The sequence below is a fragment of the Echiichthys vipera genome (genome assembly GCF_963691815.1).
Source record: "Echiichthys vipera genome assembly, chromosome: 18".
NCBI classification, from domain to species: domain Eukaryota; kingdom Metazoa; phylum Chordata; class Actinopteri; order Perciformes; family Trachinidae; genus Echiichthys; species Echiichthys vipera.
In genome coordinates, this window is record NC_139843.1 from 14,570,475 (window position 1) to 14,593,903 (window position 23,429).

A 23,429-nucleotide genomic window follows, 5' to 3' on the forward strand; every position below is an offset into this window, starting at 1 on the left:
TGAAAAATGACTTTTGACACGAGAGGATACTTACAATTATACATTAAATTAATTAAAAAATACATGTACCAAATGCATTATAAACCACATAATTGGATATGGGGATAAATCTATAACAAACAGCACATTTAGGGACAAACTTAGATGTAAAAATCCAGCTCAAAGGCATCAATCTGTACTGATCAACTCAGATTGAGGACTGAAGGGAGAATAGAAGAGCTGCATTAAATAATCGAAACTTTTTTTTACAGATCAGACAGGTTAAGGTTATCTGTGTCCCACATTTGGAAAAAAAGGGTTGAAAATTCAGAAGAATTTATTAGTGTTGATTCCTTCACTTGGTCCTCAGTCACACTGAAAACTTGAAGGTTAAAGTATTGCAGGTCAAAAATATTTTTTTTTTGAGGTAGGAAACAAACTGTCTTAATGAGTATGGAAGATTTTAAATAACCTCATGTGGTCTTGGTGTAGTGTTCTCCCCCCATGTCTTCTGTCTTTGCACCACATCGCTCATCCACAGTGTGATGATCAAGTGCCTTTTTTGTTGTTTTGTTTTATTTTTTTACAATCCATCTGTGTGCTCATTTTACCAATGTGTTGGTAACTCTGACGCCAACTGCACAGTCGTTTCCAGTCTGAGGAAGTTGCAGATTCTTGCATATTTATGTGGTTGAAAATATGAATTTTTCATGCACATCAATAAAGAATCCAAATATATGAAAATATATAATATATCGTTCAACAAAATAAAAACATCAGTGAGAATTATTCAAGATACATTAAAGTCCTCCTCCACTTCATCTTCCTCCTTCACACTGTGTCTATGATCACCACGATCCATGGGCACTCCCATCTCCTTCTGCAGTGACTGTAGGCTGGCCTTGCTGACATAGTACCTGACGTTCTGTGATGGCAAAAGCTTCTGGAGCTCCTCCAGCTTACGGTAAGCCTGGAGAAGAAAAATGGAAAGGAGAGGCTTAAATCTGGAGACATCAACGTTGGTTACAATGGTTAAACGCTTAAATAAAAAGCTAGAAAATCATAGTCACCACTTGAAAGTTGCCTTGCTGACAGTGGTGCTCCACCAGGAAACCAAATGCATCCCCAATCCTGACAGCAGGGTCCAACTCCGGTTCCTCCAGCAGTTCTTCACATAACTGCACCGCTTCACCGGCATTATCCGCGTACAACCTGCAGACAACAGCTCAGCACCTCAGATGAAGGCAGCAGCCAGACAAATAACAAAACCTCCCAGAAGAAAATGTCTATTTTGGAAGGGGGAAAAAAAGAGTTTTATATTCTTACCTGCGTGCATTGACAAACTTTTTGATTAGCGTGACTCTCTGCTGCAGGTCAGCAAGTCTAACTTCCTGTTGTCCAGTTGAGTCCTTTGCTTTTGAGAGACACTTGAAAGCCTCGGTCAAAGCATCTAGAGCCTTTTCATAGTTCTGGTAATCATCAATCTCCACCTTAACAAAAGTAAACAAGAGTTATTTGAAAAATGCATTTTGCCGGGATAATGCTCTACTGAAGTTTCAACTATTAGAAATAACATATTACCTTAAGTGGGATTACTATGTTAAAACCTAAAATTAAATGTTTTAAGGTAACATTTTTCCTCCAGAAAATGCTGAGAGAATTATCTTAAAAATGCTTATTGTCAATTCAAAACCCAACAAGTACCAATAATAAACATAATGAATAGAAGAATCTTTTGTACGGTGCTCTATTATCTGCTCTACCTGAGCACAGGCTTCATAGAAGCCAGCCAGCAGGTCCGGTGCCCTGCCTTTAGTGTAGAAACCAATGATTGTCTTCAAGATCTCTGGGTTTTTCCGCCAGTCCAGAGACTGGAGGTAATTGGCGGCCATGATGAAAAGCTCCTTCTGACGACAAACATTGGCGAAGAATATTATCTTCTCTGTGTCGCCTGATTTGAGGAGTGCCCTCATGGCCTGGGAGAAAAAAATACATTAAAAATTAATTAGGGTTTAACACTGTCATATTTTAAGTTGTACGTGCATGTATTTGTGTGTGTATATATTGCACATGTTACTGTTGCCGAATCCATATAGTGTTTCCTACACACCACAGTATTACCTTGAGCTTGTTGCCCGCCTGTGTGTATTTCTTTGTGGCGAGGTGGTAATTTCCCTGACGCATGCAGCAGTCGGCTATCCTCTCCAGCAGCTCCTTTCGGGCCTCTTCAGACAAGTCTTTTGAATCCGTTACAGTCATTCTCTCTGCCAGCTCCTCTGTGATTGTCAAAGTCTGGGTCACGCACAATTCCAAGGCTTGATGGTACTTTGTTCATAAACAAATAAAAAAACACAAATCAGTATGCACATATGAACTGATATTTCAATGTACAGTATTGGGGATGATGTGTCACAAACAAGTACCTTCTTGGCTGCCACCAGTAACTCCACGGCCTTATCAAACTGGGAATGCGTGATGAAGAAGTCAGAGCAGCGTGCCAGAAGGGCTGGGTCCGAGTACTCATTCAGATCCTCAGCAATCAATTGTAGTGCAGAGAACTGCTGGGTGGCAAAGGCCAACTCCAGAGCTTTGGAGACGTAACCAGCCTGCAGTGGAGAAATTAAATATATAACAAAACAAAAACATATTTCCGTAACAAAAATTCTGTGTTTTTTTTCGCCCATTGTTCTGTTTAAATATATGGTGCAATACTGTCCCCTCGTGGACTGATTTAGAATGCATCAACCTGAAGTCACTCAGAAAAAGCAGACATTTGTGAAGGACCTTGTGGTAGAGTGCAACAGCTCGGTCCATGTGGGTTTCTTTCTCCTCATAGTAACAGGCGGCCTCCATCATGTCCTCTGCGTTACTCAGCAGAGCCAGATTCATCAGCTGGTCATCCAGACCATTCTCCTGTTAGAGATAGAGTAGACACAATACACACATGTCAACAACCCACTGGAAGAAAGACCGAAGCACAGAAACAATAGATGAACAAGAATATGTTGCAGTTGTAGCTGCCATTTTCTGTGCTGGTTTTGTGTCAGTATCAAATCAAATCAATCTTTATTTATATGGCACTTTTCATACTTTTTACAGTAGCACAAAGTGCCTTACAGAAAATAAAAGCAAAGCAAAACATGAACAAAGAAACACCATGAAAACTCAAACCTCCCACCCCCACAAATATACTCACAGAGATACACAAAGACATACACACACCCACACACATACACTAGCTGTTGCTGAGGGGACATGGCTAGGCACCGAGATCTAAGGAAGAATCTACCTTTGGGGGCCGCGCACACCGAGAAAAATCATGGTCCACGGCTGCAAGGGGCGCCGCCACAGGGACCACTCCAGCCCAGGCAGCCAGGAGGCTCCACACCACGGTATAGAGCTCTCAAGCCACCCGGGCCAGGGTTGTCCACTGGACAGCACCCGCATCGGTGGACCAGAGACAACTCCCGGTGTGGTCGGCCCCCATGAGGAAACACTCGTAGTTTTGAAAGGTTCTATATAAATACAATAAATTCAAGTCTTGATTTATAAAAAGCTGTATGCTGGTATTCACATAGATTTTTATTTAAGAATGGGCAGAAAAGTACAGAGTGGAGTGCTTTACCTTGCAAAGTCGTATGGCATTATTGTAGGCCTGGGCTCGTGTGTAGAAGTGGACCGCCTGCTTGATATCGTCATGGCCCTCATAGTGTCTGGCCAGGTGATATGACGCTGCTCTGTCACCTGTGTCGTTGGCTATCTCGGATGCCTGGTATAATACATAAACGCCACATTTATGGACAGTTCACTACATCAATATTACTACTGTATGTTTGTTACTACAATATGTTCCTCTGGGTCAAATGCAAGTAATGCGAGTTAAAGGTCTCATTCAGGTTCAGCTTCATTCCTGCAGTTTGGGTTTATACTAGAACATGTTCACATGCTTTAATGTTCCAAAAAACACATTATTTTTCTCATACTGTCAGTTTGAATATACCTGTATTCACCCTCTGTCTTAAACACACTGTTTTAGTGCCTGTCTGCTCTTGTGTATTACCGAAAATGAGTCAAATGTTAATATTTTCAATAAAATATTCTAAATGTTACATGACACCCCTAATACAAACCGAGTCACCTTATGAATGTTTCCCATGTAGCAGTGAACTCGAACCAGGGAGAGGTAATCCTGGGCATATTCATAGAAACAAAGTGCTGAATCCATGTCTGATTGGCTCTCCAGATACTGGGCCCACCACTTGTAGATGTTCCTGGATTGATAAAATGACAGGACTTATGTTTAAGCGCATATTATTATGCAAATCATGTTATATACTCTTTAGGGGACAAAGTATATACCATGAAGAGAAGCTTTGGACTTACTTGTCTTTCATTTTTTTAACGTAGATCTCTAGAGATGATGTGTCATCCTGGAGCATTCTGGGTACTTCGACCCTGTGTGTGTCTGAATTCTCATAACTGTAACAAAAAGGCTGACAATTACACTTTGTTTCCATAGTAAATTTGCATAAAATTCAAAACTAGTGATTGACATAAAACCACAAAAGATTCCATCTTACTATGTAAGGGCCAGGGTCTTGTCGCCCATGGACTCCAGGTATTTGGCATAATTGTAGTATGTGGTGCGCAGATGGATGCGATCAAGGTTCTCTGCTGTTTCCAAAGCTTGCTGCCATTGGCCAGAAGCCTGGTAGAAACTGTTCAGCAGGTCAAAGCGTTGACAGCACTTGTACAACTTTTCTGCATCTTCCTATTGGAGGACAGGAAAAGATGGGGGATAGATAAAAGTCTTTGGTTCGGAAAGTCCCGTGGTCTTCGTGTAATGCACTGCTTAGGCCTAAACAGAGGACATGTTATTAATAGCCAAAGGATGTGACAATATGTTGGACGAAGCTTTAAGGTTATTCATGAAGTACAGAAGAAATATCCTCTGGATGGTTTTATGACCTGGGCAGAGGGCCATTCAGTCATTAGTATGTTATATTATATCTGCCTTTATTTATTATCCTTTTTAGATTTTGTTTTGCTCTGAATAAAAATGATGACAGGAAGAATGGATGAATAAAAGAAAGAACAGTACATCACTTAATAAAAAAAACACATAAAACAAATGCATTGACTTTAAGGTATTCCATAAATAGGGCGGAGGAAAATGGGCACAAGCCCCTCTATTAGATGACCTGATTGCAGCATGTTTCATCGGTCATTTACAGTAATATTAAATATCTTACCAGCATGCCGAGTTGAATGGCCAACATAGCCACTTGGGCTTCTGGCTCAGGCTCAGCCTCCGCCTCCTTCAGTGCTTTTGCTGCCCTGGCATTTCCCATATTCCCAAGGCACACACGTGCCACATCCAGCCGGCGGGTTTTCACACACATCCTTGCCATGTTTTCCCATACTGCTTTACTACAGAGAAAAGAGAAATGGCTTGTTTTCAAGGGTAATGTGTTCCCATTGCTTTGGTATCTTATTATTCAACAGTTAAAATATAAACCTACCCTAAACTGTAAATAATTGTGCACAACAGCTTTAAGTCCTAAACCCTTAGTATGCATGTAAAAACAGTGACAAGGTTTTTCCCAAAGGGGTAAATACCTTTTGGTCTCACTGGCCAAATATATATTAATCATGAATCATAATATTTATCATGATTATAACAAATTTCGACAAAAGACTTCCTGCACATAAACACAAACATAAGCATTGAAATACAAGAAGTGTTCAGGACTTTAACACAAAGCAAAAGGCGTGCTTTTCTATCTCTGTCTTTCCTTTTTTTCCCCCCTTTTGTCTTGCTGACGTAAATCGTCCCCTCTATCCTCTTTTTCTTTTGCTTCAATTCCAAATTTAAGATTCCTCAGCCATCTGGTCTCTATTTGCGTCCACGTCCCTCCTCCTTGCTTTAGCTGATACAGATGTGGGCTGTTTATTAAAGTTAGGCAACAGGAAATACCCCAAATCTTTAGGGGCCCTGCTATAAGCGGGGGGAATGACGGGCCAAGTGAAGAGAAAAAGCAAGAAAAGTAACTGTTAGCCAAAATTTGGCTCTTTATGGTCACAGAAAACCAACTGTGAAAAGGAAATGTGAGATATTTTAAAATGCTGAGAAAAATAGAGGGAGCTGCACACATGGCGGCAAGATCTAGAGAGCCAGAAAAGGAAAGACAAGAGAAGGAACGGGTCTACATTTGGCCCCTCTTCCCATCCTCTTTTCCTCTCAGGAAACACATCCTGTTGCTAGCTGACTGCGGCGGCCAATATGTTTGTTGCACACGAGAGAGGACTTTAGCGAACGCCCCCTGGGCTCCAGACAAAAGAATACACAACAGTGACGTCTAAGAGGGGGTCTTTTGGACATTCTCCCGCACAAACACACTGACACACACATGCACATTTAAAGTGATCATGAAGGAGGGAGCTGTCTGTTTAAAGCTCACTACAGTTGCGAACTGTGACGAACAGCAGCTCCCCCACATTTGCACCTCTGACCTCAAGGATTTGCAGAGAAACAGTGAGCGAGGGAGAGAGGGAGAGACAGAAAGAAGCAGAGGGAGGTGGGTTAAAGAACTACTTGTTCCAGTCAGGCAGTGGGGGCTCTTCTAGTTGAGAGACAGTCTTGGTAAGCGTCAGTAAAGTCACTGCTCCGAGCAACGGCATCCTGAGAATCTATGCATTTTTGTATCTCTACTTTTCCAAAGGCAATCTGAAGTAGCCTAAAGAAAAAGACAAGGGAAACGAGAGAGAAAAAAAATGATCTACTGACTACACGAAGGAGCCAGCTGCACACACAGAAGTAAGACCAGTGCAATAAGCAACGCACTGAAAAAAGTAAAGCAGAAGATAGAAGCCCGCAAGACCCAAGAGTCAAGCTGCAATCAGCTGGAACCAGTGGAATGGACCTAGGTGTCGGTTGGATTAATCCTGGTGTACCTGCGGTGCTGTCTGAGGAGGAGGGCTGAAGATCTGCTGCAACAACAACAGACTCCTGAATGAGGATGAATGGAGATGTTCTTTAGCTAAGCCTCAAGACAACACTCTTCCCAATTCCACCTCTGTGTGAGTTGGGACAACACTCGCTAACAGCTGGAGGAGGAGGAGGTGGTGGTGGCAGTGGAGGAGGTGGAGAGGAGCCAGAGCACTGCTGGTGCTACTGCCCCAGAAGAGAGGCAAGGGAGCGGGCAGGACACTGCGGGGGATCAGGGGTTGGTGGAAGGACACGAGGGAGGAGGAGAGGTGGCGGGCGCCCGGCGCCGCATGGCCGTGCAGAGGCTAGTGGCGGCAGCTGTGGCAGTAGCCCTGCTGTCCCTGGTCCTAAATAATGTTGCAGCCTTCACCCCCAGCTGGGTCCTGCAGGCCCTGGAGGACGGACGCAAGCGGAGTGTGGGACTTTGGAGGATGTGCCCCACTGGTGGGGAAAGGGGCCGCGACGATCTCCAGGCTGGGAGAAGGGGGCAGGGGGCACAGAGGCAGTGTGAAAGCCTGGGATGGGGCTCTGATTATGCAGGCTACCAAGAGTCCCGCAGCACTGTCAAATGTAAGTTTTAATGCTAGTTTTGCTTCAAATTGCAACATAATGAGATTTATGACTGCTTTCTGAAAAATATTAGCAAACTTGGCAAAATGTCTACTGTTTCTCATCAGACTGGTAGACGAATTGATTGGTATATCCAAGAATTAATAGTTAGGTAATAGACACGTCACAGAAGTAGCTTTTATGTTTGTCCTTTTATGGATGAAACAAACTGCAGAAGACTTTCACTGAGTCACTAAAGAAATAAATCTATGTTTTCAAAATGATTGACTATGTTTCAAAACCAAAATACTCAATTGACTAGATGAATATCAACAACAACAGATCAACTTGTGTACAACATCCATAAATCCAATCTGTCTGATGTATTAGAACTATCAGTAACACATGGCGGCCAGCCAATCATTTACAGTATGTTATTTCAAGTCAAACACATCTTTTTGTTGAGCAATCATGTTACGGACATGGTTTAAGTATTAATATTATCTGGATGAGTTTTCAGACTTATGTTATGTGGATTTACCTGCTTTCTTAAATTAAGCTCCACTGAGAAATTTTCATTCAAGAAAAAGTCACAAGGTCAACGGGCCAACATCGCTGGACACAATGGGCAGCAACGCCTACTAATGTTAGACAAAAATGTGCCTCACCATTCAGGATAAAATATCATAATCATGTTAATGCCACCTTGCTACAACTGTATAGACTACTCTCTCTAAAAGATCAAGACCTCTGATTTAGACTCAACTTCTCCTGCAAATACAATGGATGCATGCAGATGACAGTGCAGGAAAATGACACAGCTCTTCTTCTGGTCCCTAAAGTGCAGTTTGACATGATGCGGGCATGTAACCTGATGGCGACGGTGGCCCTGACTGCCGGTCAGCTGATCTTCCTTCTAGGCCTGATGGAGCTGCCCTTCATCACACAGGAATCCCAGTGGTGGGAGGAGGCCATTGCTGCACTCTTCCAACTAGCCAGTGAGTACGAGCATTTCTACAATTTGTTTGTTTCACAGCAGCAGAAAAACAAGCCTCATAGGAGGTACCTTTCTGATGAAATGTCCTTCTATCCAACAAACTATGCACATTAAATCATTTTGACACAGAAAGAGAGAAAACCAGATGTTGCAGGGCAAAGATTACATGCTCTCTGGTATAGTGCCAAAGATAGGAGATAAAATCACAGGGGGAGCTAGACTGGCTGACTCTCGAACACTGAAGATCAGTCTCTGGGGCCAAATAGTACGGGAAAACAATGAAGAAAAACTCAAGCAAAATGCAGCAAACTTCTTCAGTAAGAAGTAAACCTGAATTATTGGAAAATGGCACAGTGGTGGAAGCTATAATTGACTTGAATTACTGTACCATACTTCATTATTTTCATTTAATCACAGTTTGCTGAATTTTGGCGTACAGAGAGGAAAAGTATAAATAATTGAATAAAACAATAGAGCAGCCAAACTAAGTGGAAAAAAAACTAGGAAACCATATAACAGTCAGAGGGCCATCCTTGGGATTAATTAGCACAGAACATAATTTAGTGCTATCCATCCATCCCACTGTGCCAACAACAGCTGAGCTAGTATGGTCTGTACCAGTGCCCCTGCTGAGGAATTGTGTTGTGTTAAGTGGTTGCTCAGCCACTTGGTGTCATTGTGGCAGAGCGGCATAAAGGGGGTCTGCTCTGGGTCTAAATTTAGTCCTAGTCCAGAGTCCATGGGCCAGAGCTGCAGCGGGCCGGGGAGCGACTGTCGGGCGCCAGGATATCCCTGCTCAGGACGAGGAAATGTCTGTGACTACCTGTTATGCAAACCCCCGAGCTGAAGAAGGAAAAAGAGGGGAGGGGAATGCACGGGAAAGACAGTTTCAACAGGGACTGTGTGTTTGTGTGTGCACTGGCAGGAGGGATAATGTGTATGTCAGTGTGTTTGTGTGTTGCGATTGTGTGTTTATAGTGTGTTTTGGTAAAGAAATGTCCTGTGGTACATACAGCGACAGGGTGGGAATTGCCTCTGTCTAGATAAGCTGGCCTATCTTTTATGTCTGTGTTTACAAAATGTCCAAGAGTCATCGCTGGCGTCTTCGGCACACATTGCAGCAGGGATGAGGGCTTTGATCTGAAGACCTTGGCAAGAGGTTTGAGACCCACCCAACATTACAGTATTTTCCAATATTAGACAACACAACAAGCCAACCTCAGTGACTAGGAAATCATCTCATCACGTCATGATTAGTAAAGACAATGGCAAAATAAACATAAATCATTATCAAGAACGTGGGTGGTAGACATTCATAGCGGTTTTGCAAACATGGTCAGTGATGATACTATGTCCGTGGCATTAGTAACAACAGAGACAAAGTTCAAAGAGTAATATTTCCCTGACTAAAAATAGTAATGCTCTCTGGAAAAACAGCATCTTCCTATTTTACTCTCTTACCATATATGGTCAACAAAGCTGCGGAGTCATAAGATGCCATGTATCTTGGCAAATGGAATGCTTCCAACCAAAAACAGAATACTCCTCCTCCTCTCCATATATTTATCTTTCATATCATTAGGCAGCTTTAATACATTTTTAACCTAAGCAGGAACAGACAAAGTCAAGAATGACCTTTTAAGGTGAAGAAGAATGTAATTTGAATCTAGATCTGAAACAAAAGAATCATTAAATCGAGTCAATCAACAGTCACTGACAGTACCATCTGTGAAAAAGCCATGTACCCGTGTTTCCACCTGCTGCTCCGTGTCGGCTCCTAATGGCGACGGACCTAGGCAAGGCAAGGCAAGGCCACTTTATTTGTATAGCACTTTTCATACACAAGGCAGACTCAAAGTCCTAAAATAACCAATAAGAGCAGAGGAGTCTCTGACACAGTGTCAATGACTGTTTGTCTCTGATCAAACTGGGCTACGCTAATATTTAAATATGAGATTCAAATATGAATCTATATTCTGTTTTCTTTGTCTCATAGTCTTTCTTTGTCTTTGTCTGATAGTAAAGTGATTATTTCTAGGGGTTTAGACTGTTGGTTGGACAAAATAAGCAATATGATTTTAGGCTTTTGGACTGGATGAGAAATTAAATTGGCAAATATTGGGCTATTTGAATCAATTAATAGAGAAAGTAAGTTTCAGATTCATCAGTAATGAAAGCTGGTTAGTTGTCTTAAAATAAGAAAAAATGATTTAAAAAAAAAATCATTAATAACGGCTTTTACAAAATTCATATCCAAGTTAAGGGGCCCCATTTTCCAAGTGCAAACAGTTTCTTTTTACCATTTAGTTAATTTAGTAAAACATTCCCCCTTCCTGCTTTAGACCTCCCACACAGAGTTAGTGAATGGGCTTCAGCTCTGAATGAATGGAGATATTTTTACCCATCATTCTCTTTCTCAGGAATGTTTTCATTTTCAGACGTGCCAAAATGCTCAGCTATTGAAAGCAGACTGCAGAATAACAATATCCAGTTCCATTCAGTGATATCTAAGCAGTTTTGGCAGGTCCACACTGAAAGCACAATATTGGGTCGTTTCACCCGTGGAAACAACTCTGGAATGTGTTTTCTGAATGGACACAGCTCTAACAAATCAAAAGTCATAACTGCAGGTCATGTCCCTCTTAGACGGACATTATAATTTATTTTGATTTGAGGAATTAAAACTGTGGGGCTCACAGATCAGTTAAATCTGTGGCTCAAGAGATTCCTGCTAATAAGGGAATGACACAGGTTTGAGAAAGACATCCAGGCATGCTGGTCATTCTATACAATTACGTGGTAAATGGATTTGCATTCATATAGCGCCTTTCTAGTCTTCCGACCACTCAAAGGGCTCTACATTACACGCCACATTCACCCATTCATACACATTCCTACACTGATTCTCAAGACATAACTACCTAATATCCCAAATCTTAAGATAAGCCATTCTTTGTGACAGATCATGTCAAATGTCCAGCAAATATATTAACCTCGAAGCTTAGGGTGTGGAGAGGAGGGAAGGAAGGAAGGATGGAAAGAGGAAGAAGGGGAAGGAAGTTTGGGAGATAAGTCTGTGCCAAAAAAGAGGTTCACACAGCCCACCCTGGCTGGAACCTTGACAGGAGATTATTCATTTTCTTGGATAAGAAGCCAGACAGGTTGAACATGAACAGACAGTTGCATTCTTATGCCTACACACAGTGGTAAGCACGCAATGATACACGGACACAATTAACCACATCCTCATTTAAAACAATGACAGCCAGCTCACTATAGAGGTAGAGAATGAAATATAAGTGAACGAACCCCCTTGGCGCCGCTGACTGCTTCAGGAAACGGACTGTTTCATATCCCATAAGCACCAACATCCATATTTACAGCGATTATTTCTGGTCCCCGTATTTATACCAGTGTGGATGGGGCAGGTTTCCAGACCTGTATATTGTTGAAGTATAGGGTCATGGCCCAGATCACATTTGAATGAAGGATCGACTGTGGACACCTTAATAGAATTAATCATACACACCTCTTAAGAACGAGGAAAGGTGTGGGCTATGGAGACAGTGACTACCTTTCCTGAGATACGGCGATAAAACTAAGTTCAGATCAAAGAAACAGCATGGAATTGAAGGCTGTGGCTTTTTATATTCGCATGCAACCAGGGGTTCCTCATCGCGTGACTTACTGTGAATCAAAGAAATCAGGAGATAAAACATCTCAAAGGCTTTTCCAGCGTATATTTCATCTTCTGATATTATTACGCTACTGAGAACTTTGATCTCCAGATCTCAGAAGTTCTTCCTAGGAGGAAACAGATTTCCAAATTCAAAGGCTTCACACAGAGCTCCTGCTGAACTGTGAAACACAAGGTTACAGGGATGGAGTGCGGGATTTCACTTAGACACTTTAGATTCACTTTCCACACTCCCTGTCTATCCATCTATCTATTTAAATGTTCAATAAATATATTCAACTGGAACTTCACTTTACATTGAGATGTTGCTTAATAAGGATGGCAGTGCATTTACACAGTATTTTCTCTCTGTGTTCCTTTACAGGCTTTGTGCTGGTGATTGGACTTGTGACCTTCTACAGGATCGGACCCTACACACACCTGTCTTACTCCTGCTACTTGGACATAGCTGCTTGCCTGCTGGCCACGATGGCTGCGGCCATGCTCATCTGGAACATTTTACATCGCCGCGATGACTGCCTTGCACCTCGAGTTATAATCATCAGTCGCTCTCTGGCATCACCTTTCCACCCGCGCCTAGACAATGACTATGTGGAGTCGCCTTGTTGAGCCATGTGACTTAACAAGCCAAGCAAATAAGGAGTAATCGCAACACTGACAATGCTGTGCTATCAATTACCCATGTTTTACTTCAGCCAGGAGACTTCAATGTGACTCCCAAGAGAGGACGGCATCCCTGTGTTTCTACAACAGCTGGTCTAACATGTACCTGCAATTGTAAATCTCTATAATACACAACTTCTCCCACCGTAAACAAAGCTATCGGAATTATTTTGCTGCTTAGTGCACACACGTCACAGATATAACTAAAAGTATGTATGAAACAGCCTGCTTATGAAAAGATCAAGCTGGAACTTGACCTGTTTTTTTTTATGTGCACTTATTAAATGGCCTCCTGCATAATTATAAATTGGAAATTATGTTACACCAGAATACCTCATATTTGTTTTCATCCATTTAAAGCTTGATAGAATTGAAACACATGTTGATATTGATTATATATGTTGCAAGTAAGTAGGTAAAACTAACAAGGTAAAAGCAGAGTCGGTCAGCCTCAGCCGAGTTTTTGATAGGGCTTTCCCAAATCAATGACAGTATTTCATTTTTAAAGGTATAGATATTTTGATCTGGTGAAATAAAACTGAAATGAGGGAAGAACCTCACTTGCTTTTTGCCCCTTAAAATAAAATAAATCAAAAAGACAAATTACCTGCCAGTTAATGCATGTGAATTGATTTAGATTTGTTAAACTAGTGTAAACTCATATTTTGGCAGTGTGCTTCATTTTGAAATGACATACACATTTCAATACAAATGTTTCATGATGCTTTCCAAACGAAACTCTGCTCGCTTGTGGTACATATTGTTTACTTAAATTAATATAATACAGTGTAAAGTATAGTGCTTTTATTAGTAGTAGTATTATTTTGGCCATATCATACTTCTGCAAAGAACTCAAGGCCATTTGTGGGTCTTCCACATGGCCAAACATAGGGGCACATTAAAATAATAATATATCATATAAATTCAATAAATCTATTGGTAAATATTCAAACATAGTGGTTGTTGTTGTTGTTGCTGTTTTGCTGTCCAACACACCTGAAAAATGGACACAGGACTTCATTGAAAATGACAGATATAACATGTATTCGTATAAGTTAAACCTTTAGCATGACTTTCAAGACTGTATCTGTGATATTGTAAATATTAAGGTTCCCTTACTAACTTTTTTTCCAGAGCTTTTGACCATATATCACAGCAATTTGTTATCACGTGACCGAAGTACAGTACGCCTGTCGCTGAAGAGGGTTGTGAGATATGGTTGAAAGCTCAAGAAAAGGATACAGTAGTAAAGGGAAGAAATTTGTCTTTTCGTTAAAATTATAATGATGCATGCAGCAATGGGGATCAGGTCAGAGTGGAAAACTTCAAATAATGTTTTCTTCAGGGAATGGTATTAGGATCATTAAAGAATGATTTACAGAACTGTAATGGTTCCATGCAGTGAATGAACTACTTTCCTAAGACAAATAAACTGGGAGCATGAGGGTCATATGTACCTCAGCCAATAATGACGAGTATAACATCATCCATCAGTCTCTGCTTAACCTCAGAACACTTCCTTGTTCCTGGTGGAAAAGAGGAGTTTTGCTTGTAATAGTAAGAGACGGCTTGCATCCATGTGGGCAGATAACCCTGACGCATGTCACCTAAAGTCAAGGACAATATGAATGAGAGGAAGTAGCACAGTCTGGACTGAATAAAGACATTCCAACCTGTATCCAACATGCTGCTTTGGGAGGCAGTGGGACTTTCATACTGACAATATCAGTGATTCAGATGATCTCTGTACTCAAGTATGAGAGTCTTTTGTCCCTTCAGAGATCTACGCCATAGAGACAAGTCCCAGAAGGCACAGGTTAGAGGAAATGCATATTCTTGTGGGTGGAGAAATGCGGGAATCAAACACAATAACAATCTTTTTAAAAAAAGAAGCAGCAGTAAAAATAGCCATCAGTGAGGAAATGAGTAAAACTGTCATCACGCCTATAAAACTCTTTGAAATATCCGGTCAGAGGGATATGCTATTTTTCCATTTGCGTTGTATTTGTACGTGCGAATACAACACTGCAGCAGAATACCGACCGAGTGCCCGGCATCACGTATACTGCTGAAGATAATATCAGACCTTTCCTGAAATCACATATATGACACACACACACACACACACACACACACACACACACACACACACACACACACACACACACACACACACACACACACACACACACACACACACACACACACACACACACACACACACACACACACACACACACACACACACACACACACACACACACACACACACACGCGCGCGCACACACGCACACACGCGCACACGCACACACGCACACGCACACACACACACACACACACACACTTTTAGTGGCCTGATTCAATGTTTGCAAGAATGGAAAGGGCACTCCTTTCAGACCAAACTGGCAGACAGACCTAATGTGTGTGTGTGTGTGTGTAAGTCACAGTGTGTTTAGAAAAGTACATCCCCTCTGAACACACCCGCACACTAACAGAAACAGTCACATATATACACATTGAAGAGTTCCTTCCCTAAGCACAGTAGCAGAAAAAGTCCTTAATCATGTCCTGTGTTTAAAATACTATTTCATGTACTTACATAAACAAATAAAACTTCTGCTCTGGTGGATCGGACTTGGTTATAGCATTATGATATGAGATACGGACAGACAAACGGCGGAGTTTAATTTTATATTTTAGTGATTGCAAATTCTACAAATATACATTATACTGTATAATATTTTATGTACAGACCTTTCGAAAGACAAAAAGAGTGGCATTTCTTTTTTTTCACCTATCACATACCTGTATTGTTTGTATTATTTAGGGCTGTCTGTTTTTTTCGGGTTTTTTTTAGGTGGGCCTTTTTATTATGCTGGCTGAAATACATTTAGCTGCTGCCACAGCAGTACATTGCTTAACATTTGTGCCTGTCCCCCTGGTTTGTACTCCAAAACTGGTGTCAGACTGCCGTTTCGAAGTTAAGCTTACAAAACTATTGTGTTAGGTTTACTCCATGTTGACCTCAACAGTCAAAGGTGCTAAATTAAAGGAGGGGGAAAAAGAGCAAAAGGCAAGAATGCCCCTTTCAATTCATTACAGTTATCCGACTGAAAATCATCAAAAGCAGAGTATTCTAGGAAGAGTCAAGGCTGTAGCAACAATACTGTCCCTGTAGCCTTTGAATTAAAGCCCCTGTTGAAAGAGCTGCTAGAAGAAGTGATGACAGCAATCAAACAGAGACATGCCAACCTGCATGTCTCCTCTCTTTGAGCTGACACCTGTAATGCTGGTTTATGCACATATTGATGCCTTACCTCTTGATGAGCTTGATAGACTTGAAGGCTTCGTCCATATCACCAATGGTCAGGTAGAAGCTAAAGTTGAGCATGGCATCACGGGTGGCTTTCTCACAGTTCTCCAGGCCTCCAAAGTCTCTGAGAGCTCGTCTGGACACCATATGGGGGAACTGGGCAGTCGAACCCTTTGGTGGCTGGGTCTGCTGTGTAGGTGCTGGTGTTGTGGCTAAAATCTCTGCTAATCCTGGATCTCTCTCACCGGGCTGAGGAGGGGTAGACCATGTAGGAAAATGAGTTGTTAATAATTGGTGTTGTGAGGTACGATCATTATTGGTAGAAGTAAAATTCTGCAGAAAACATGGATTTTGGGAATGGATAAGGGGCAGGGCAAACCAAACAACAACAAAGCATCACCGAACAAATCTATTCATCAAGACAAGGTGGATGGAAACTGGATGACATCTAGATATTTCATGGATGCAAATGTGCTGCTGATCTTGGAAAGTCAATGCATTATTTTTTGCTTTGAAGCAGCACAGTGCATACACGACCATAGTTGTTGGGGTTCAAGAACACCGAAGCTTTATGATGAACTGTAGGTAACAGACACTTACTTCTGGTAAAAAGACACCACCCCTCCGAAATAATAGCTAGGGTGTGGCAGACCAAACCCATAGAGTTTCACATAATAATAGTGATGTTGCAAACAAAAACACAGAAGGGATATGTTTATGAAAACTCAAAATTTCAAACAGCCAGCCTACAACTTTCCAGATGCCTTATGAGAAACCCCCCAATGCCAAAACAACACACTAGCAGAACAGAGTGAACTCCGTCCTCACCTTGCAGCTGAAATAATAATACGGTACATCCAGAGCCAGCAGCGCCTGCAGGCCTGAAGGTTTAGGGTAGCAGTCCTGAAGGAGGAGCCCATGCTCCTGCGTACAGAAGAGCGTCACTACTGACACGTCCACCTGAGCAGAAGGAAGTCAAGACACATACATATATACTTTACAGAATTCATGTGAGCTGGTTTAATGGTACAGTCTCTGAATACTGGCTCTGTGAATTCTTCTGTAGATTGAGCATTTTGGTACTTTTACAGTATTTATATAGCACAATAACCTGATTTATACTAAAAGACATGGTAATCTCACTACATTGGACTTTGAAGGAGCAGTCTTTACCGTATCCAAGAAACTAGTTGATGATTCAGAGCTGATGGGCACAGTCTCACAACTAAAAAGACGAGATTCACTCTCGTCCCAGAAGTGAGAAATAGGGCAGCGACCAGTGAGCTCTGTCCCCTGAACATGCTGCCTAAAACACAATGTACATGTTCATTATAATAAAACCAGAGAAGAAAAATCTACATGGGCAGAATACAAAATACAGTCAGAAGCAACAGCAGCTACCTTTCACTTTCTTCTGTCCTTAAGATACCACTGGAGGGTCTGCCAACGAAGAAGTCAAAGTGTGCCACAGTGTCCATTTCAACGTCATAAAAGTACACTTTATGATCCGGTCGTCCATTAACCTGAGAGGAAGAGTGACATACAGCTCAGTCAGCAGAGTTTTTTAGATTAAATGGTCACATTATAACATACTAAAATATTGAATAGTAAGTAGTAAAGTATCAGCAAAAACACACATAAAGGAGAGAGTGACTGTTTTATGTTGCCCATTGCCCACCTGAGAAATTAGGATGCTGACTTGGCTGCCGTTGGCATTACATTTGACTGACCTCAGGGCTCCCAGATTGGCAATCTGGTCAGCCAGGTTCTTAGCACTGCAGTGAGCTTTGGCATCTCTATAAAGGCATACAGTAGACTGGCATTGTAGGACAAACAAGTACTTGATACATAGAAATGGGCAATACATGCAGAAATCTGCAATACATGGAATTTAGCTATTTAGTTAACTTTTTTAATTGAAGAATAGCAGAACTGAAGTGACACCAACATCCACATAATATTATACCTTCGGGAGAGGTCAAATACTCTAATGTGTGCTGTGTCTGTGCCTACCACCAGGTAAGACTGACACACACTGAGTAGTACAGGGTTGCCCTCTGCCTTGGAGAAGGTCAGCAGTTGCTTCACGGTGCCCTAAAGAAATAAAGAAAGTTCAAATATTGACCAATTTATAGCGACAAATACCAACTGCATTAGAAAAAGCATGTTCAAACATTTGTCCCATCTCTGTGTTCAGTGAAAACCGCATAGTAAGTTCTGAGGTGGGGCAACAGACCTGTGGCGTGCGAATTTGCACCCTGTTAGGTTCCACGGTGTAGAGGTTCTCACCATGTACAGCTACAACATGGGAGTCACAAGGAAATGATCCTGGGAAATCAGCAAGAGAGTAGGTTGAAAAAGAAAGCACAAGTTTACAAATTAAGGCAACATGTCCCATCTATAAAAAGTTGTTTGGTCTGTTCATTTGGCTTTTTTGTGTACCTGTATTGCGAAGAACTGTCCCTGAAAGCTCATACACAGTGACCTGCTTGCCACTCCACACCGTTACTGAATCCTGTTGGTATGACGACACAAATCCAGTTATCATTTTTTACTCGTCTTCATGGGCAAACCTTTGCAGAGGCGTTCAGTGTCTTATACAGAGAAATAGCAATTCTTCTGCTTCTCAACTTCACACTTACTTTAGTAACACAAACTCCCTTGATGTGCATGTCAGACTGCAGAGCAAGGTGCACTCCTGTGGTGAACTGAGTGGTGCTGAGCTGGGTTGGGGTGAGCTGCACTGCTGCCACCTGCTGGCTGAAGTGGGCTGACATCACATGCTCACAAAGGATCAGCACCGAGTTCGAATTGTTGGCTGCCAGCAGATTCAGGCTCGAGCCCCACTGAAATTGAAATGCTGAGTGAATATTATATATACTATATATATGTTAACAACATTTTTATGTTTATATAACATAATGTCACATAACTATTTTGCAAATATCACATTCTGTAAAAATGTTAGTCAAGACATTACCTGTAGCCGAATTACATTTCCTTCTATTTCTGTGGGTGACTGTAGCTTCCACTGAGCCTTGGTTTCACCTCTGTTGCCGCCTGACTGCACCACCATCTTCCACATTGCGATGCGCCCGTGGCTGGTACCAGCTGCCAAGATTTCTGGGTAGGCAGCAAGAAAATACAAAAGAAATGAGGCTTGACAAAGTTTAAAACAAGTAGTAAGTAGTATCAATCAAAACATCTTGAAACTGCCACATACAAAAAGTAGCCCTTTCACAGTGTTGACACTGTGGGAAACATGTTTTTCAGTTACCTTTTCCTGCACAGTATGAAACACAGTTGATCATCTCTCCTCTCTCAAACCCCAGAGTTTCGTCGAGAGGCAAAACATAGTTGTCATCTCCGTCCAGGTCCCACAGCCTAAAAAAAAATTGTTTTTTTTAAATATAAATGGAATGTAAAGTATGTATGTACAAACAGTATGTGGCACAGTAAAGTACCTGCAGCCAACATGTTTACAGCAGCTGCAGGACAAAAAAAGTATAAACAGTATGAGTACACTGACCTGACAACCTGTTCCCCTGTTGCTGTGATGAGGAGGTTGTTCTCTGTCCAGACAATGTCGACATTCTGCCCGGCCTTGCTGCTCAACTTAACCTGCCACAAAAAGTCATGTTTAAAAAATTGATCTTAAGAGATTTTTTTTTATCATTGTTGACTTTTGTATACCTTCACTAATTCCTGGGCTCCTCCCTCAGGTCCGAGAGTGTACTGTGACAACATCAGACTCTCTGTGATCACAGCAAGTGCCTCTCTTTTTTTGAGGTAGAGCAGTTTCTTGATTGGGCCCTCCACACTGAGCAGAGTGCTTGTCTTACAATGCTCATCCACACTGTGGACCTTACCTATATAAAAGGTATATAGGGTTAAAGATTAAAAAAGTGAGGTATTCATTGCATAACAGCACAACATTATCATATTTTGCAGATATCTGATAGGACTGTAACAATGCTGCCATGCCTTTTTAACCATTTATGGAAAAACTGCACAAGTGGGCTTGATGTTTTTTTTTTCTTGAACTGAAAAACGGCAAGTTTATTACGACTTAACATGGATTAATCATCTATATTCATGTCTGGTTGAATGATATTCATTGAGCCTGTTAGATTCTCTCTCAAATCTCCCTTTTGGCCAACACTGGTTTAGAAGAACTCCCACTGTTGTTTAGCTGCTCAGGGATGGAGCACAATGCTACAAGCAATTAACCAGTATGGTTAAAAATACTCTCAAGGAGACTATGAGCTGTCTAAGAGAAAGGTCATTGCTGACATTGTAAAAGTCATGAGCTACACATTTTTGCTTTAGGAAAACATACTCACTGCGGTACAAAAATACTTCAAAACAGCAATATACTTAAAATTCTGCACAACAACAACAAAAACAAAACGCTCTCACCATCTGCAGTGCTGACATAGAATGTTAGTCCCTCCTGAGGGCCCATCTTGAGAGGTGCTCCCTTCCAGCTGAACATGTCGAGAGCACTCTCATCTCCACTAACGGATGCCCGGGCTAGCTTTGCCACATCGCTGTAACATGAGTAAGGTCCTATTATCAGCAATGCAGCATTCAGATCAAGAGGGTCTAGTGATATCACAATGTTTTGATTATCATCTCACTGCCAATAAGAATAACTAACTCTGAGCATTGCATCCTGTTTACTTACTCCCCAGGTGAGGCCGGTCTGAAGATGCAGCAAGTTAGAGGTTTGTTGTATTCATGCTTCGCAAGATGGTTCCCTTGAAGTCTCCCTCTAGCATCTACCTTCCATACTGCTAGAGCTCCACTCTGTCATTAAATAATTACACTATATTTATGTGGTTCTTTAAGAAGAAATGTGAAATTTAATTGTTTTCAGATTGAATCTGTGCACACATTTCAGCCAGTTTGTCTTAATTACCCTGCTAGGGCTTGTTCCAAATATACCATGTTGATAATCCAACCTTGGTCCAAATATTCTCAGAAAAATGCATGTTTATCATGTATGGAATTCAGGCCCACCAGAATATCCGCCAGATATTATTGCATGAGTATATTCACATGACATGCTCTGTGTGAGTGACTGTGTATACAGTCAGTACAATACACTCACCTGATCACCAGTTACTAAGCGGCTGCCTGAGCTGCTCCACTCCAACAATGTGATGCAGGTTGTATGTGTGCTGGGAAGGACTGTTTGATCTCCAGAGGGATGTGTCAGCAGCACTACCTCTCCATTATCCCAGCCTATTGCCAACACTGGCTTTGTGGGATGCCAGTGCAGCACTGTGGGTTGGTGAAGACGTTCTAAATGGCAGTTCTCCACATATTCCCCCTGCACATGGACACAAATGCTGTAATAATATTCACACACAGTGAATATAAGGGGATACAACACAGTGCTTACCTGCTGCAGGTAGAGGTCTACATTGCCCCCAGTGGTGGAGCTGCTTGAGGCCACAGCCAGGACAGGAACAGCAGTGTGCCAGGTCAACTGAGAGGGTGCATCACTGCTTTTAGGGGCGTCAATACGGTGGTCAAAATACACCGCCATGTCCCCAGTGCTGCTCTCTGGATAAGAGAGAAAATACAGGGGATAGGAGTGGAACTTCCAGAATTATAAACCGTTTATCATTCTTCGTATTTGTTGTGCAGCTTAATGTCTTTTTTCCAGCTAACTTACTTAGCTGTCTGTCTAATTCGTGTAGTAGAATCTCAGTAATTACTAATGTTAGTAAACTATTTCATCACATGATTCCAAATGTAAGTGTATATGTTTATATATACAGTTCAGTTTATATGTAACGTTAGCTGACTTAGCATTAGTTCACTAACTGATAATTGGTAACGTTAAATATAAACAACGTGTACTTTACCTTTAGCTAAGGATTCACTATAAATAGCTACTACTATCAGCTAACGCTAGCAGTACCGTTATGTGACTTAAGTTAGCTTTAGATGCTAACATTAGCTAGACTAGGTAAGCTAGCCAAAGTTAGCATTAATAGCTAGCCCTCGCTATTGTAGAATGACCGCTCAGTTAAATTATCCGTAGACCAACCTCACTGTTGTTTCCTTCAGGTGAATGTCGATTTAGTTGTTAAATCTCGAAACAACCTAAAACATCGACCTTCACTCTCAGTGCTGTGTAGCCTCCTGCGTGAGCTAAAGAGCGTCTCTTCCAGTTGCCCCTGACAACCTCGAAGTCGAAACAGGGAAGGAGGAGTTACGGAAAACAACGAACCTAACCCGAGTTTCGTCGAAGAAGAAGCTCGTGGTAAATTCTCTATGGTTTAATTGTCAGCAATCTAATCTCGCCAAAAAAATCATATGGCATTTAATTTAGTTACCCCAGCTACCTGTAAAATCTATAATAGAATTTAAAACCCTTCTCCTTACCTACAAAGCTCTTATTGGTCAGGCTCCGTCGTATCTTAAAGAGTTCCTAGTACCATATCTCCTCTCCTGTGGAACAAACTCCCAAGTGTTATTAGGGAGGCAGACACTGCCCCAGTATTTCAACTTTCCTTTTTGATAAAGCTTACAGCTAGGGCTTATGAGCTCTTAGCAATGTTGTTATTTTTAAGCTGATTTTGTTCTGCTTAGTTATGCTGCTATAGGCCTAGTCTGCCGGGGAATGATACTTTTCCAGATACTCTGAGCTTCTCTCCTCTCTGTCTGTATCATTCATGTCTCATCAATGCATGTTACTAATTCAAATTCTTCCCCGGAGTTGTTTGTGCTTTGTCGTCTCGCAGGTCTCTGCTGATCGTGGTGGTGCCTGCTGCCGTGGTCCTGCATGACGCTTCCTGCTACTATTATAACCTATCACCTTAGCTGTGCTTGTTTCTACTGTTCTGCTGTCTTAACTGCCATAACATATGAGTCATATTCACATTACTGTAGATATTATTATAGTTACTGGAAGTGTGTCTGTCTCTGTCTTTGTCTCTCTCTGTCCATCTTTTCTCTTTCTCTCTCCTTTTCTTCCTCCCAACCGGTGCAGACAGATGTCCGTCCTCCACAGAGCTGGGTCTGTCTGACGTTCCTGCCTGTTATAGGGAAGGTTTTCGTTGCCACCGTACTCTACGGGGGAAATGTTGGGTCTGTGTAAATCATAAATAAGTCAGAGCGTGGTCTTTACCTAGTTTGTAAAGGGTCCTTTGATAACTTTTGTTATGATTTGGCACAATAAATAAAATTGAATTGAATTGATTTTTAAATTTCCATCAAAGTAAAACGG

At 41.6% G+C, this 23,429-nt stretch overlaps 2 protein-coding genes across 2 annotated transcripts; one reads left to right on the forward strand and one right to left on the reverse strand.

Moving 5' to 3' along the window:
* Positions 1-210: 210 nt before the first annotated feature.
* On the reverse strand, positions 211-22,379 carry ift140 (intraflagellar transport 140 homolog (Chlamydomonas)). The gene is made up of 30 exons (XM_083932355.1): positions 22,248-22,379; positions 21,594-21,757; positions 21,300-21,521; positions 20,874-20,995; positions 20,606-20,736; positions 19,880-20,055; positions 19,716-19,807; positions 19,464-19,570; positions 19,167-19,309; positions 18,829-19,032; positions 18,629-18,701; positions 18,423-18,514; positions 18,153-18,280; positions 17,865-17,982; positions 17,588-17,709; positions 17,360-17,492; positions 17,015-17,146; positions 16,191-16,435; positions 5,232-5,409; positions 4,560-4,750; positions 4,363-4,458; positions 4,118-4,250; positions 3,605-3,748; positions 2,764-2,892; positions 2,403-2,585; positions 2,101-2,304; positions 1,743-1,955; positions 1,306-1,469; positions 1,050-1,191; positions 211-949 (listed from the first exon to the last, which is right to left on the reverse strand). Exons 2-30 carry the CDS (start codon positions 21,738-21,740, stop codon positions 770-772), a joined length of 4,344 nt encoding a protein of 1,447 aa, XP_083788481.1. The 5' UTR covers positions 21,741-21,757; positions 22,248-22,379; the 3' UTR covers positions 211-769.
* tmem204 (transmembrane protein 204) lies at positions 6,441-14,570 on the forward strand. Its single transcript, XM_083932356.1, has 3 exons — positions 6,441-7,537; positions 8,359-8,514; positions 12,575-14,570. Exons 1-3 carry the CDS (start codon positions 7,258-7,260, stop codon positions 12,817-12,819), a joined length of 681 nt encoding a protein of 226 aa, XP_083788482.1. The 5' UTR covers positions 6,441-7,257; the 3' UTR covers positions 12,820-14,570.
* Positions 22,380-23,429: the final 1,050 nt, after the last annotated feature.